Genomic DNA, 16,722 nt, shown 5'->3' on the forward strand with positions numbered 1-16,722 from the left:
AGTACAAATCAGATGAGCATTAATTATGTTATAAAAAAAATAAATAAACTAAATCCACTCTAATCATTGACTGCAGACACTGAACAACAAAAAGTTGTGGTCCTGAGAGTGAACTCAGGAAGGCTTTACTTTATATAGACCCCTAACAGAATTGATTAGACAAATGTTTACTTATTTCTCATCACTCACAACAGAATCACTGCAACTCTCTGCCAAATGTTTTAGGCATTAACGCAAATTACACTAATCCAGGGGTTTCCAAACTGCGGCCCGTTTCCTTTTTTGGAGCGGCCCGCGAGGTATTTTAGAAATAGAATGAAAGTTGGCCCGCTGTTAAGCAGGTTTTTATAATATGAGATTCAAAGTTTGAACGCTAGGTGTCAGAAACGGACCAAAGAGTCTAAAAGCGGAGAGAGTGCGCATTTCTAGCTCAGAAAAACGGGGCAAAAGAGTCTAAAGGCGGAGAGGGTGCGCATTTCTGGCGCAGAAAAACAGGCCTAAAAGTTGCTGTAATTAAGGAGTTTAATTTTAAGAGACATCATGAAATTAAACATCAATTTGAAAAATCTTAGTTTCTGATTATGGTAACTATAACTGTAATGAACAGATTACAGTCAATCTCACACTGCACTCACAGTCTGTTACTCACAAACCTGGAGACAATCTGAGATAGAGACTTTTAATAACCTAATCCGAAGAATATCAAAAGATTACACATTCTGCTTTGATACTTTCAAACATTTTTTTTTTTTGTACGGTACACATTAGGCAAAATCAGAAATCAAAGAATATACGTATCAATTTAACATCAATAACAGGTATTTTTATACTTATAGATTTTAGGAAAATATAAAAAGCTATAGCATCCTTCCAGTCTCGTTGAATTGTAAAATATTAAAGTAGTTAAAAGTATATAAAACAAATTGGAACAGAAAATACAAACAGAGTTTAAAAGTAGTGCAACAAAAGCAAAGTAGATTAGAAATCAATAGAGTATAATATAATTTTAGACATTTTTAAAGCACAAACACAAATATGGACCCACATACTTTCCTCTCACACACTCTCTCGCGCTCTTTCACACTCTCTCGCACTCTCTCTCTCACTCTCTCGCAATCTCTCACACACTCTCGCACTCGCACTCTCTTTCTCTCGCACTCTCTCGCACTCTCACACACTCTCACGCACTCTCACACACTCTCACACACTCTCTCGCACTCTCTCGCACTCTCTCGCACTCTCTCGCACTCTCTCGCACTCTCTCGCACTCTCTCGCACTCGCTCTCACTCTCACTCTCTCGCAATCTCTCACACACTCTCTCTTTCTCTCTCTTTCTCTCTCACTCTCACACTCTCGCACACTATCTCGCGCTCTTTCACACTCTCTCTCTCTCTTGCGCTCTCTCTCTCACTCACGCTCTCACTCACGCTCTCACTCACTTTAACAGTCTCTTTCACAGTCTCTCTTGCACTCTCTCTCACACACACACTCTCTCTCACACACACACTCTCTCTCACACACACACTCTCTCTCTCACACACACACTCTCTCACACACACACTCTCTCTCTCACACACACACTCTCTCTCTCACACATACACTCTCTCTCTCACACACACACACTCTCTCTCACACACACACACTCTCTCTCACACACACACACTCTCTCTCACACACACACACTCTCTCTCACACACACACACTCTCTCTCACACACACACTCTCTCTCACACACACTCTCTCTCACACACACTCTCTCTCACACACACTCTCTCTCACACACACTCTCTCTCACACACACTCTCTCTCACACACACTCTCTCTCACACACATTCATTTAGTACTTCTGTACAGTTAATGTGAATCATCTTTTTCCTGCAAACATCAGACTCTCTCACTCCTCCTCTTCCTCTTCTTTCTCAGTGTTCTGCTTCTTGTGAGTCTGGAGGAGAAATCAAACACTGTGACAAATGCTGTATAAGTATAATAAGTATAATAGATAACTTCAAAATAATGTTTTTTTTTTTTATTTTACCAAATTGAAAAACTCTGGAATATAATCAAGAGGAAGATGGATGATCACAAGAAATCAAACCAAACTGAACTGCTTGAATTTTTGCACCAGGAGTGCAGGCATAAAGTTATCCAAAAGCAGTGTGTAAGACTGGTGGAGAAGAACATGCCAAGATGCATGAAAACTGTGATTAAAAACCAGGGTTATTCCACCAAATATTGATTTCTGAACTCTTAAAACTTTATAAATATGAACTTGTTTTCTTTGCATTATTTGAGGTCTGAAAGCTCTGCATCCGTTTTTGTTATTTCTGCCATTTCTCATTTTCTGCAAACAAATGCTCTTAATAATAATATCTTTATCTGGAATTCGGGAGAAATGCTGTCTGTAGTTTATAGAATAAATCAACAATGTTCATTTTACTCAAATATATACCTATAAATAGCAAAATCAGAGAAACTAATTCAGAAACTAAAGTGGTCTCTTAAGTATTTCCAGAGCTGTATGTCTGTTTATTAGCAGATTCATGTATTTTAAATATATTTTATTGTTAACATATATCTTTATGTGTGGTTGCCTTATTTACTTTTGTACATTTCGTAATTTTTTTATTTTTGTGTTTTATTTATAAATATTATATATTTTTTATATTTCTTGTATGTTTAGGTAAATATTCAGGAAATATCTGTTTCTGTTTTTTGTATTTCTGTTTCATTTCTGTTTTTTTCTATTATATATTTATTTCTGAATATTTTGTATATCTTCGAATATGTACTATATTTAGCACATTTCTGTATCTTTACTTATACAAACTTAGTATATGTCAGTTGTTTCTGTTTTTTTTTATATTTTAAAACTTTTGCCTATTGAGTCTTTTATAGTTAATATACTTATTTATTTTGTTTTAATATGTACTATATTTCTGTTTTTGTTGTGTTTAGTTACATATTTAGGACATTTTAGTATTATTATAGTTAAATATAGTTCTTTATTACATTTCTGTATTCTCAGTATATTTTTGTATATATATCCATTATATTTAGCTCTGTATATTTATATATAATATTATTTCTTCCCCCATTTTTTCCTGCTGTAAACTAACAGGTGACAAAACTAACTAATGACAAAACAATATTGAACATACAGAAATTGTTCATCTAAAAAAATAAATCTTATATAATAATTACCTTTGATGTCGGCATGTTTTTTGGGGGGTTTCGGCCCGCTGCTCTGTCTCTGCACGGAGGCCTGCAATGAGGAATGAGAAAAAAAAAATCTAACTATACCTTAAACGTCTATATAAAAAGCATAAATAGCTAAAACATTACATTATTAAACAAGGATGGCAACTGTTTTTAGATATTTTAAGGAAAAGATAAAATGGCACAAATTATGCAATCATGATTTCCACCCAAAAACACTAAGCTGCTAGTCCCAGGTAAAGGTAAAGCCTGGATTTGCAGGGTATTGTGGGAATTGTAGTGAACATGAGAGAACTGCAGTAGTCTCTTACTGTCAGCTGTGTACCTACCCTATAGCCCCTGCAGGGCTGACCTTGTGGCTGTCATTCAGAACTTCACAGTTAGAGGAGAACATCTCTGTGGCTTTCCCTCGCTGGTTCCTGCTTTTCCCCTGCAGCTCCACGTTGGTGTTCTTCCCCGCTGAGGTGAGACTCATGAAGGGAGAGGACCTCCATGGATCTGCATCTGAACTGCAGCTCTGCCAGCCCTGAAGAGCTGGTGTCAGAAACTCCTCTCCAGGGTCTGCTGCATGAGCACATACATAGAAAAGAGACACATAAATCAATATTAGTCAAATAGAACAGATAAATAAATGTTACCCAGTAGGGGTGCATTAATTTCAGACAAAAATGATGTATGCTGTATGGCTGTATAGCTAGCTACAATGCTGGCACATAACAAACGTTTAAGTTTGGGTTCACTCTAATGCTCTACTAATTAAATAAAGTAAAGCATTTAGCGTCACCTGCAATGAATGGTATCAGTATATTGAATTCCCTCCTCACAAATTATCTGTTTACCAGCTGTAAGGTACAAGCTGTGCAGGGCTAGGATAGTAATGGTAGCTGCGGTTACTTAGACTAAGCATTGGTTTGTTTACCGAAACTCTGACTGCGAGAGATGTAGTAGAGTAGTTAGCACTGCTGAGGTAAATTTCGGACAAAAACTGCACTGCTAAGTAGCCAAATGTGTGAATTAAGTAGCACTGCTTAAGCAAATGCATGATACAAACAGCAGCACTTATCAATACGTATTTTTAAATTCAAGTGAAGTTTTAACTTTTTCTTTGAAAAGCATTTGAAAATTTATTCAGTGACAAAAAATGGCAAAATTAATGAAAACCTTCGGAAAACTATGTTTGGTATTCAGTATTCAGCATTCGATCAAATGTTCGACCATATTCTTCGCACTATAAGGTGCAGGGGATTATAAGAGTCACCATCAATAAACGTCTATTATCTGGTTTATTTTTATACATAATGCGCACTGGATTATACGGTGCATTTTATGCAACTCTAGTAAGGAACAGGGCTGTCACCATGTTTTTATTTTTTCTAACTCAGCTCCACCCAGCGGCAAGACCTGTAAAGCTAAGCTTACAAGTTAAGTGAACAAAACTGTAACTCTTAAAAAGAAAAAAAAAATCTGCTGGATGTTAATCCACGAATTATTTGGGTGAGTCAAGCGCTTACATTTATTAAGAGTAAGCTTAGATTTCAAGATTTCCACTAAAGCTGGAGCATTAGCATTAGCGGCTAACTGCTAACAGTAATGCTAATGCTGCTCCAGCAGTGTTAGCCGGGGTTAGCAGCAGGCTACAGGATGAAAAAGCTCTAAACAGCCAAAGAGTTAGCGTGTGGTTAGCCTTAGTGGGGTTAGTACTGCTCTAGTTTCGGTGCTGTAGAATTAAACAGAAACTCCTGTATAACTCTGTACTTTAGCGCAGTGTTTTTACTGCTTCTTCCAACCTGACTAGTAAAATTAATACATAAGGCGCACTGGATTAAAAGGCACACTGAAGTTTTTGGGGAAAACTAAAGGATGCACAGGCTATATACAAAGGTATATATATATATACGTATATAGGTATATATATATATATATATATATATATATATATATATATATATATATATATATATATATATATATATATATATACGTAGGTTTGATGCAGAAGTGGAAATTGTCTTTAATGAGTCTGTACATTTATGGAGTGACATAGTAATTTGTCTTACCTTGGTGTCTGACTCTCCTTTGCCTCTCAGGAGAGCTTCTCCCACACTTCTCTATGGGAGAGTGGAGCGGTTTGAGTGGAGATGCTCCATCTGTTTGGAAAGCTGCCCCAGGACGGAGGTCACACTTATCCTGAGTAAGAATGAAACCACAATAAGACAAACAACAAAGTTCTCAGTGCCTAGTTTTAAATGTCCAGGTTCTCACAATTCCACCAATAAAGTTTGTAGCTACTTTGAGCTTGTTAATGGTGTAAAAATAGTGATTTCTTTGCATGGGCAATTCTATGCCCCCATTACTAGCATTGTAAGCCTTCTGGGAGCACCGGCTAAAAGCTCTGTATTATGCAATGCCAGGGGTGAATGGAGGTGAGCCATATAACAAAAGTTTATACTGGTTTATACTGGTTTCATTGTCCAAATGAAAAAATAAAAGTTTGAAATAAAATAAAATATAAAAGAAAAGAAATTGAATGATGTGCAGCATAAACTAAAAAAAGGGCATTAAAACGTATTTAAGTAGCAGTATATGGGGCATGCATTTTGTCTGCATGTAAAAATATTGAGACAAACGTGAACTGTGAAAATATTTTTACAATTTTAGTGTGTGATTTCATACAGTACACTACAGACAGTGTCTTTTATGCTGTTCATATTGGAATTATTATTAATATCATATTGACCGAAATATATTGTAATATAAATTTTGCAAAAAGCACAAGAAAAAGTACACAGCTGCTTTACCTGATGGTGAAACACAACATTCTCCTCCAGAGCCACTCCACAGAACTCACAGGGAATGACCACATCGCCCTCTAGTGGGCTGGAAGGGGGGCTGTAGGAGAGCGGGGACACAGAGTGAGGCAGGTTGGGTGGACTGGGAGTGCGGGGAAGGATCACGTGACTTCCTCCTTGGGTGAAGGGGTCCTCAAACTGTAGAGAGGAAGCCTGCTTGCTGAAGGAGGCGATGGCTGAGGCTGGACTGCAGCCAGTCTGTCAATTAAAACAGCACAACACAACGATAAGCTACTGCAATTAAAGCTTTATATTTAAGCAATAGAACACGAGAGGGAGTGTGTTATCACGAATAACATCACGGCTGTGATTCGGTCGTAGATCATCACAGCTGTGATGCTATTCGTGATAACACACAACCTCGAGTGTTCTATTGCTTTTATACAACAGTTTCTTTTTTTTTATAAAATGAATAAAGAAAATAAATCAAAGAACTTTAAGAATTCAGTTTGAATATGCTTTAATATGGACTGTGCCTTCCGCCAAAAAGTAGTTCCACAACAACAATTTTTTGAGCATTTCTGCTTGTTTTGCTGGGTGGTCTTGGTTTTTAGCCAGCCGGCTGGACTGTGGTTAGGTTAGCGTAGTTTGCTTTAGCTCAGCATTAGCTTAGCTTAGCCTAGCCTAGCTGGTTATCGTTCTGGCTGTCAGACGGCAGTAACCGAGCGGTTTTAATTCCTTTTTTTCCACAAATGACGAGCCAGCGCTGCGGGCTGCGGGCAAGCGTGCCGTGGCTGAGCGCTAGCCTGTGCTAAGCTAGCACTGCTGCAGGTGTCCTGTGTATATACGCAGTTACTCTGAAACGCGTCGGCGGAGTGATACAAGTTTAGTGTGAGAAGGCCAGCACGGCTAGAACACTTCTCAACCAATCAGATTGTGAGGTCGGAACTAACTGTTGTATAATAATGCAATAACAATACATACTGGACTTTCATTCATGTCAAAATTATTATTACTACAACTATTATTAACACTACTACTACTGCTGCTGCTAATAACACTGCTACTACTATTACTACTATTGATACTACCATCACCTACACTTTTATTATTACTACTATTAATACTACTACAACTACTACCATTACTACTTCTGCTATTACTACTATTATTACTATTATAATATTTATAATAATTTATTTATGATATATTTATAATAATTTATTTATAATAATATATTATAACTATTATTATTGCTACCATCCGTACTGGTAGTAATACTACTACTACTACTACTACTGCTATAATCACTACTACTAATACTACTTCTACAATCACTACTACTGACACTACTATTACTACTATTATTACTACTATCACTAACACTACTGCTACAATCACTACTGGTTATAATACTAATACTGCTACAATCACTACTACTACTACTCTTACTGCTATAATCACTACTACTAATACTACTTCTACAATCACTACTACTAATACTACTTCTACAATCACTACTACTAATACTACTTCTACAATCACTACTACTAATACTACTTCTACAATCACTACTACTAATACTACTTCTACAATCACTACTACTAATACTACTTCTACAATCACTACTACTGACACTACTATTACCACTACTAATATTACTACTGTTATTATCACTACTATTACTACTCCTGCTGCTATTGCTACTACTACTACTGCTGCTATTTTTACTACTACTATTACTACTAAATATTACTAATGTTACTATCACTGCTACTATTACTATTAATACTACTACTGATATTGCTACTACTACTTTTATTACCACTAATAATATTACTACTGCTAATATCACTACTCCTACTATTATTACTACTACTATTGCTACTACTATTATCACAACTACTAATATTACTACTGCCACTATCACTACTACTACTATTACAACTACTGCTACTTCTACTATTATTACTACTACTACTTCTACTTCTATTACTATTATTATTACTACTACTATTATTACTACTAATTCTATTACTATTATTACTTCTATTACTATTATTACCGCTACTACTATTATTACTACTACTATTACTACTCATGCCACTACTACTACTACTTCTACTAATAGTGCTACTGCCACTATTATTACTATGACTACTAATATTGATACTACTGTTTTCACTATTACTACTATTTCTTTTACTTACTATTACAAAAAAATACTGCCGTGTCTTTTTTAAATGAACTTCCTTACTATTGTTGTATAAAGGGCTCAGGTGCTTTGTATAGCCTTTGTGTATTGTTAGCAGAAATTGGCGAGGCCTTGAGGACTTTTTGTTTAAGTTATTTGACCTCCTGTCTATTATGGGTACAGTTCCAAAGCAAGCGAAAGACAAGCCTGTTGTCAAGCAGTAGATCAACATACCAGACGTGAAACAATCTTGATACAGCCTCCACCCTCTAAATAAAGGTCACTCACATCAACTAGAATGTCTCAGAATGTATGGTAACAGCTATTACATTTTAGAACAGTAGGGAAGACAAGTAGTTATTAAAAGCAAAATTGGGTTTTAAACTTGAAGTTTTCCTATGGGCACTTTTATTTTATCTTCTTTATTACTTTTGATAAAAGAAAGGATTGTGGTCTGTATAGCTTTAAAAATGGAGCTTTGCCTGCATACCACTGACCATACTCATGAACTTTTATTCTCAACAACAAGCAAAATGATGAAGGAAAGAAACTGAAGCCGTAAAAACTGAAGCCGCCCGGAAGCAATCTGCAGAGTGGAGATAAGTGCAGGCTTGGCTCTGACCTGGTGTAAAATGAGGTCCTCCTCTGGAAAGAGCTCTTCACAGAACTCGCAGGGCAGCATGATCTCGGAAGCCGGGCCGTGAGCGGGGGGCGTGGTGGTGGTGTTGGGGGCACTGCCGCTGTATGTGTTGTTGTTAGTGGTGGAGGACAGCTGGGAGCTGAGGGTGCTCCGGGCAGATTCCCTGGCCAGACGGTGGTCCCAGACGTCGGTCCATATCCCCTCCTGAGCCCCCAGATCCTCCCCGTCACTCTGCAGGCTGAGGGCCAGCAGATAGTCCAGACCAGAGGAGTCGTAGTCTGGCAGATGGCCAAGCGGCCACAGCAGGCTGTTGTTGTTGGTCTCGAACTCGTTTTCCTGATCCAGCACTGAGGAAATGAGCACATTCAGACATCCTTATGTTCCTGCACACCATCAAACAGTAAGCGGCTTCCTATCAGAATAAAGAGCCTTTAAATCACACCCAACTGCGCAGAGAACACCACACAGATCAGCAAAGATCATTATCTACACAAGAGAGTAAAATTCATACTGTCTTATTTCTACTTCAAATACCAGGTGTGGGCAATATGGCAATATCATTACTGTTATCAATTATGCCACAACATACTTTACAGGCCGTATATTATATCTAGTGGACTAAAGCCTAAGACTCTGGGCTAAAGACTCTGGGCTAAAGACTCTGGGCTAAAGACTCTGGGCTAAAGACTCTGGGCTAAAGACTCTGGGCTAAAGACTCTGGGCTAAAGACTCTGGGCTAAAGACTCTGGGCTAAAGAGTAGGCCAATGACTCTGAGCTAAAGGAAAAATCTAAAGAATGGGCTAAAAGTGTAGGCTAAAGCCTAAGGACGCTGGGCTAGAGGAGTAGGCTAAAGCCTAAGGACGCTGGGCTAGAGGAGTAGGCTAAAGCCTAAAGACTCTGGGCTAAAGGAGTAGGCTAAAGCCTAAAGACTCTGGGCTGAAGGAGTAGGCTAAAGCCTAAAGACTTTGGGCTAAAGCCTAAAGACTGGGCTAAAGGAGTAGGCTAAAGACTCTGGGCTAAAGGAGTAGGCTAAAGCCTAAAGACTCTGGGCTAAAGGAGTAGGCTAAAGCCTAAAGACTCTGGGCTAAAGGAGTAGGCTAAAGCCTAAAGACTCTGGGCTAAAGGAGTAGGCTAAAGCCTAAAGACTCTAGGCAAAAGGAGTAGGCTAAACCTAAAGACTCTGGGCTAAAGACTCTGGGCTAAAGACTCTGGGCTAAAGACTCTGGGCTAAAGACTCTGGGCTAAAGACTCTGGGCTAAAGACTCTGGGCTAAAGACTCTGGGCTAAAGAGTAGGCAAAAGGCACTGAGCTACAGAGGAGGATAATGACCCTGAGCTACAAGATAAGTCTAAAGAATGGGCTGAAGGAGTAGGCTAAAGAAACTGGGCTAAAGGATAAGTCTAAAGAATGGGCTAAAGGAGTATGCTAAACCTTAAGGACTCTGGGCTAAAGGAGTAGGCTAAAGGCTAAAGACTCTGGGCTAAAGGAGTAGGCTAAAGCCTAAAGACTCTGGGCTAAAGGAGTAGGCTAAAGCCTAAAGACTCTAGGCTAAAGGAGTAGGCTAAAGCCTAAAGACTCTAGGCTAAAGGAGTAGGCTAAAGCCTAAAGACTCTAGGCTAAAGGAGTAGGTTAAAGCCTAAAGACTCTAGACTAAAGGAGTATGCTAAAGCCTAAAGACTCTGGGCTAAAGACTCTGGGCTAAAGAGTAGGCCAATGACTCTGAGCTAAAGGAAAAATCTAAAGAATGGGCTAAAAGTGTAGGCTAAAGCCTAAGGACGCTGGGCTAGAGGAGTAGGCTAAAGCCTAAAGACTCTGGGCTAAAGGAGTAGGCTAAAGCCTAAAGACTCTGGGCTAAAGGAGTAGGCTAAAGCCTAAAGACTCTGGGCTAAAGGAGTAGGCTAAAGCCTAAAGACTCTAGGCAAAAGGAGTAGGCTAAACCTAAAGACTCTGGGCTAAAGACTCTGGGCTAAAGACTCTGGGCTAAAGACTCTGGGCTAAAGACTCTGGGCTAAAGAGTAGGCAAAAGGCACTGAGCTACAGAGGAGGATAATGACCCTGAGCTACAAGATAAGTCTAAAGAATGGGCTGAAGGAGTAGGCTAAAGAAACTGGGCTAAAGGATAAGTCTAAAGAATGGGCTAAAGGAGTAGGCTAAACCTTAAGGACTCTGGGCAAAAAACTCTGGGCTAAAGGAATGGACTAAAGACTCCGGGCTAAAGACTCTGGGCTATCAAGTAGGCTAAAGACTGTAAGCTATAGAGTAATTTAATGACTGAGTTAAAGGATAAGTCTAAAGAATGGGCTGAAAGAGTAGGCTTAAGCTAAAGACTCTGGGCTAAAGACTCTGGGCTAAAGACTCTGGGCTAAAGACTCTGGGCTAAAGACTCTGGGCTAAAGACTCTGGGCTAAAGACTCTGGGCTAAAGACTCTGGGCTAAAGACTCTGGGCTAAAGGGAATAAGATTAAAACTCTGGGTTAAAGGAATAAGCTACAGACTCTGGGCTATACAGTAGGCTAAATAATTTAGGTTAATGGAGTAGGCTAAAGATTTTGCGCTAAAAGGAGTAGGCTAAGAACAAGGACAAGCCAAAATCCTTTGGTTAACAAAATGGGACGAAAGTAGGCTACTGACTTAAAACTTAAGTGTTTGGACAAAAGAGTAGGTGAAAGACTCTGGGCTAACAAGTAAATTAAGACTTTGGGCTAGGACATAGGCTACAGCCTTCTGGCTACGCCTCTGGACTGAAAATTAGGGCTAAAGAAAATGCTAAAAAACGCTGGGCCTTGGCTATGGGCTAAAGACTTTGGGCTAAGTAGTAAGCTAAGGCCTAAATTATCTATGATTGAAAATAAGTTAAAGATTTGACCTAACATGTGGACAAAAGACTTCGGGCTAAACAGTTGGCTGAAGACATTAGGCTAAAGAGTTTGTGCAAGTCTGAGCTATAGAGTAGGGTATAGACCAGGCCAAGGATGTGGGCTAAGGAGTAGGATTAATGATGTGGGCTAAGGAGCAGGCTAAAGACTGTAGCAGAACTGTTCTATTTGGTTTGTTCGGATGGTTGCAGTCGTATTTCTAGATGAATAACAAAACTCTAGAATTACAGATTCCTTTACTGAAAGGCAACTGGACACTTTCATCTTAAGCATTTAAGATTCAGCGTGCATCCTTTATCCATCTATTTCCATTATGAACACCCAAATTTCAAACTACTTACAGCGAGCAAATTCGTTGTTCCTCGGTTCTGTGTTCCTCCGGGCTCCTGCCCCTATTGGTCCCCTAGTGCTATTATGTAGTCTGCCTTCCAGTGGGCGTGGCGGACCCCTGCGGTCTGTGGACCCGGTGCTGTTGTTATTATGGATCCTCTCCTGCGCTCTCAGCAGGTTGTGGATGGGTTGGGTCTCAAACCAAGCTCCTGGTGCCTGGATCCCAGTCCTCTGCTCCTGCGGTGGGGTGAGACTCCCACACAGCGCCGGGTGGATCTCCCTCTCTCTCAGCATAACGTTACACTTACAGACAGGGCAGGGTTCGGTCCGGGTCCCGCAGTACTCCTCATGATCTCTGGCCTGGCAGAAGGTCACCTCCAGTTCACAGAACTGACACGCCACCAGTCGCTGGCTGCACTCTGAGCTCTATCAGAAACGGACTCTGTGTTATAGGCACTGATAATCAGAGCAGAGGTATGTTTGACATTAATAAATGGTATGTAGTTTTATTAAACAATACCTGATGGGTCTCCAGATGACTTTTCTCAATTTTCAGACCACATTTGCACTGGACCTACAAGATGAAAAAAAAGACATTGAAGAGACTAGACCATTATAAATTGCATTTTCTGTAGTAACTCATAACATAATCAGTATGTATTATCAGATATTAAAGAAACATGCTGAGTTTAGGCGCTGTCAGGTCTCATCAGCAGAGCTTCAGCCAGTATTTTCTTATTTAAATTGAGTGATATGTCATGGTAATCTGTGCAGGCATCCCCCAGAACACAACAGCATGCAAACAGAGTGTTGCAGCCATGGAAACAGGCAATTTTTTATTTTATCTATTTATTTATTTTTTTACCATGAACAGGTAATCACTGAGCTTCAGTAAGGTTAGTTAACTATGCTAGCAGAGTTGTATTAAATCCACATGAGTTTGTTTAGAAAAATATTTCACACTTCTACTCAGTAATAAAAACTTTTGCATCCAGACTGCAATTGAAAAAACAGGAGAACCAGTGAGTTTTTAGGCTTTTTTGGTGACATGACATCACGTTCAGTAGCAGTGGCAGTGGACAAACATCTATTTTACTAAACGCGAGGTGATGAAACTCAGACATGTGTGTCTGGACAGCAATAAAATTACTGGTGGACCACAGAGTTCAACGAAAAACAATAGGTAATTCAGCCTGTCATTTTCTCAGAGAAAAAACACATACCATTCATTCCGGCTGGAATAAAATCACAGAGGACCCCCCATAAAAGAGAAAATTACCCCAGAACCCTCTGAGAAACTAATCCCATCCGGATAGGGCTTATGACTCATTGACTCACTCACTGCCTCACCCTACCCCTAGGCATGCACATGCAAAACAGAGGCTAAGTGCTAGTATCAAGGGGTAAAATGGGGCCTGGCCTATTTTTTAGAATTACCTGTGAGTGCTCCTGCTCTTTATGCTGCATCAGCTCAGCACGGGGAACCGGCTCTTGGCACACGTCACACAGGGCGATGTTCCGTCGGCAGTGGATCTCGTGAGTGGTGAAGTTGGCCTCTGGGATGTCATGCTTGCTGTGGAATTGAATGAGAGGAAAGAATGAGAACCAGGAAAGAAAAAACAATGGGTTTAAAGATCATTTTTAAAAAATCAGTGCATTCCTAAAAACTGAATAACGAAAGGACTGTGTAAGCACTTTAATGTAAGTACTGGAACATGCCTGAGACAACCTTCCTTTATTAAAGCACTTAGTGATTCATACAGTCTGTTCCCTGAAAACTGTTTGTTCTCCATAAGGAGAGCCAATGAAAAACAAAGGGTGGAAGCAAAAGAAAGGAAAATGAAACTAACCAGTTGGTGCAGAGCTGGGTGCTTTCCTCAGACATAACCTGTGCAAACAAAGAGACCAAAGAAGACATGTCTCAGAGGTATTACACATTCTCTGGTGAGTAAAAACAATTACCATTAATATTTACATTGTAAAACAAAAGGAGTCTTTAGAGTATCAAGATTTTAAACACTCCATTGATTAATAATTGGCTCAATTAAAAACATTGTTCCCACAATTTAACTAAAGCAAACCTTCTAAAATGTAAAGACAATTTATTTTATCTTACAGAAAAGACCTGTCTTTTGTATTGTGTTGTATTGTCTGTCTGCACTTTTGTACTGTTGCACTATTGTTCTGTCTACACTGTGTTTATGTGCACCATGGTCCTTGGAGGAACGTTGTTTCGTTTCACTGTGTACTCTGTATATAGCTGAAATGACAATAAAAACCACTTTGACTTGACTTTGACTGTCTTATCAACCTGACTTATCAAATTGAGGAAAAGCCTAAACAAAAATAATTACATCAAACTGAAGGACATACTTATTAAACAAGGGAATTATTATTATATTAAGAGACATACAAATTTAAGATAAAAAACAAAAATAGAAAATAGCTCAATCAAATTAAGATAATTATTTATTAAAGTTTACAACATTGCAAATAAAACAATGATTTATTAAATAAATTACGTTACTTATTAAACTGACGGGACACTTTATTAAATTAATGGGATGAATTAGTAAAACTAGAAGAATTACTTACCGGTATATTTACAATGAAGCAATAATTTACCAAGTTGAGACAATAATTGATTAGACTGAAATAATGCATTACACTGAGGGAACGACTTACTAAACAGAGATAATGAGATAATGGTTAATTAAATTAGCAAAAGGAATGCATTGTGAAACTTAGCTAAGATGGTTAGAGACAAAAAAATGTAGCAATGAAACTGTGTGGAAACATTTACAGGCTCTGCATGATCCTAGCTATTATGTTAACATTACACTGCAGTTGTGTATGTATAGTGTTTTGTATTTGTATGGTGCTGTGTGTGTTTATGTAGTGTGTGTGGTGTATGTGTAGTCTTGGAGATACATGGAGTGCATTATTAGTATTGTGCAGTAGTGTATTCTTGGGGAAAAAAAATCAGTGTTATGTCATATCGTCAAGAGTTTCATTATCGCAAAAATACCATGAAATATCGTGATATTATTTTAGGACCATATCGCCCACCCCTAGTGTGAGTGTGCTGCAGTGTTTGTGGTGTTGTGTGTCTTTGTGTGGTGCTGTGTGTGGTGTGGTGTTGTGTGCGTGTGTGTATATGTATGTATAGTGTGTGTTTATGTAGTGTTTTGTGGTCGTGTGTGTGTGTGTGTGTGTGTTTCACAACTACAGGTACCTAAATAATTGACCACTGGATAAGAGAGAGACAAAAAACACAGAAAATAATAAAAAAAAATAGTACAAAAATAACAAAAAACATTTTTTTATTCATTTTATTTATGTAATATGTGTGGTGTTGTGTGTAGTGTGTGTGGTACTGTGTGTGGTGTTGAGTTTCTATGTGTGATGTGTTAGTGTTGTGTGTTTTTCTTGTAGTATGTGTTTATGTGTTGTGTGTGTGGTGTTGTGTTTCCTGAGCTGCAGCTCTTTCTCTCTCTCTCTCAGTTAGATGAGAGTAATTATCTAAGACAGAGACAGGCGGGCTAATGTTTCCATCCATAATTAACAGTATCAGTATCTTACCTTTTCTTATTCAGCGCTGAGGAGAGGAGAAGCGGCGGGTCCGGGCAGTGTTAATCTGAAGGAGAAAGCGTCTTCAGGCTTCAGATTTATTGATTATTTAGTTAGTTATATATCAGAGTTCAGCTCTGCAGTTTCGGGGCGTTAAGCAGATTTATCTCCCGTTAACGCCGATCATGACTGAACACCGATAAACACAGCGGATAATACCTTAAAACAAAGCTGTCTGACCGGCGGCAGTACAGCCAGACCTCAGTACACACCGCGCTCAGCGTTAATCCGCCGCGCTGCTCTTATTAAATTACTGATTCATTATAAAAACAGCCCACAGTTCAGAGTTTTGCTTTCGGTAACGAGAAACTAGAAACAGTGTCGGAGGAGGAAGCCCACACTCTTCTTCCGCCTCTTCCCTCGCTAATTTCAAAATAAAAGTCCCACTTTATATCAGGCTCTCAGCTAGAAAAAAAAATAGAGACCACTTCAGTTTCCCTGATTTTGCTATTTATAGGTTTATGTTTGAGTAAATGAACATGGCTGAACAATGGAACAATGGCTGAAATAAAAAAGATTTAGATTTCAGACTTTAAATAATGCAAAGAAAACAATTTTTTAATTATAAAGTTTTAAGAGTTCAGAAATAACCATGTTTTTTTTATTACAGTTTTAATGCATCTTGGCATGTTCTCCTCCACCAGTCTTACACACTGCTGGTGCATAAATTAAAGCAGTTTTTATTATATATATACTATGATACACTGAGCTACTGAGCACTGTTTTACAACTACAGATACAGTATAAGATCAAATAAACACCACATACACAATAAAAAAAGAATAAATACATACCAATATTAAAAGTATGTATTTAATTACATATGTAAATAAGCACTGATAGAGCTGAGTGATATGGTAAAAATGTTAATTAAAATTACAACTTTTTATTTATTCATTTATTATATTCAGGAATATGAAAAAGTTTTAGAAAAACAATTATCATTACAGTAACTATAATAAACTGAGCAGCCGACAAACTGTTTCACAACCATAGATATCTAAATAATATTGACCAGTCGATAAGAACAAATAAAAAACATTTG

At 38.5% G+C, this 16,722-nt stretch overlaps 1 protein-coding gene across 1 annotated transcript; it reads right to left on the reverse strand.

The window, feature by feature from the left end:
* Positions 1–508: 508 nt before the first annotated feature.
* Positions 509–16,324, reverse strand: trafd1 (TRAF-type zinc finger domain containing 1). Its single transcript, XM_022667424.2, has 11 exons — positions 15,630–16,324; positions 13,898–13,935; positions 13,485–13,620; positions 12,568–12,621; positions 12,059–12,473; positions 8,823–9,187; positions 6,016–6,264; positions 5,275–5,404; positions 3,547–3,781; positions 3,203–3,263; positions 509–1,943 (listed from the first exon to the last, which is right to left on the reverse strand). Exons 2-11 carry the CDS (start codon positions 13,930–13,932, stop codon positions 1,896–1,898), a joined length of 1,728 nt encoding a protein of 575 aa, XP_022523145.1. The 5' UTR covers positions 13,933–13,935; positions 15,630–16,324; the 3' UTR covers positions 509–1,895.
* Between the last annotated feature and the right edge of the window lie 398 nt (positions 16,325–16,722).

The sequence above is a fragment of the Astyanax mexicanus genome, chromosome 22 (assembly GCF_023375975.1).
Source record: "Astyanax mexicanus isolate ESR-SI-001 chromosome 22, AstMex3_surface, whole genome shotgun sequence".
Taxonomy (NCBI): Eukaryota; Metazoa; Chordata; class Actinopteri; order Characiformes; family Acestrorhamphidae; genus Astyanax; species Astyanax mexicanus.

What these genes read in the sequence shown, in the direction of transcription:
- trafd1 (XM_022667424.2), bottom strand. Translation starts at nt 13,932, where the DNA reads ATGTCTGAGGAAAGCACCCAGCTCTGCACCAACTG. An exon ending in AGGACCTCATTTTACACCAG is followed by an intron (nt 6,265 to 8,822) that starts GTCAGAGCCAAG and finishes TTTAATTGACAG; the next exon opens with ACTGGCTGCAGTCCAGCCTC. An exon ending in AGCCCTGCAGGGGCTATAGG is followed by an intron (nt 3,264 to 3,546) that starts GTAGGTACACAG and finishes TCCTCATTGCAG; the next exon opens with GCCTCCGTGCAGAGACAGAG.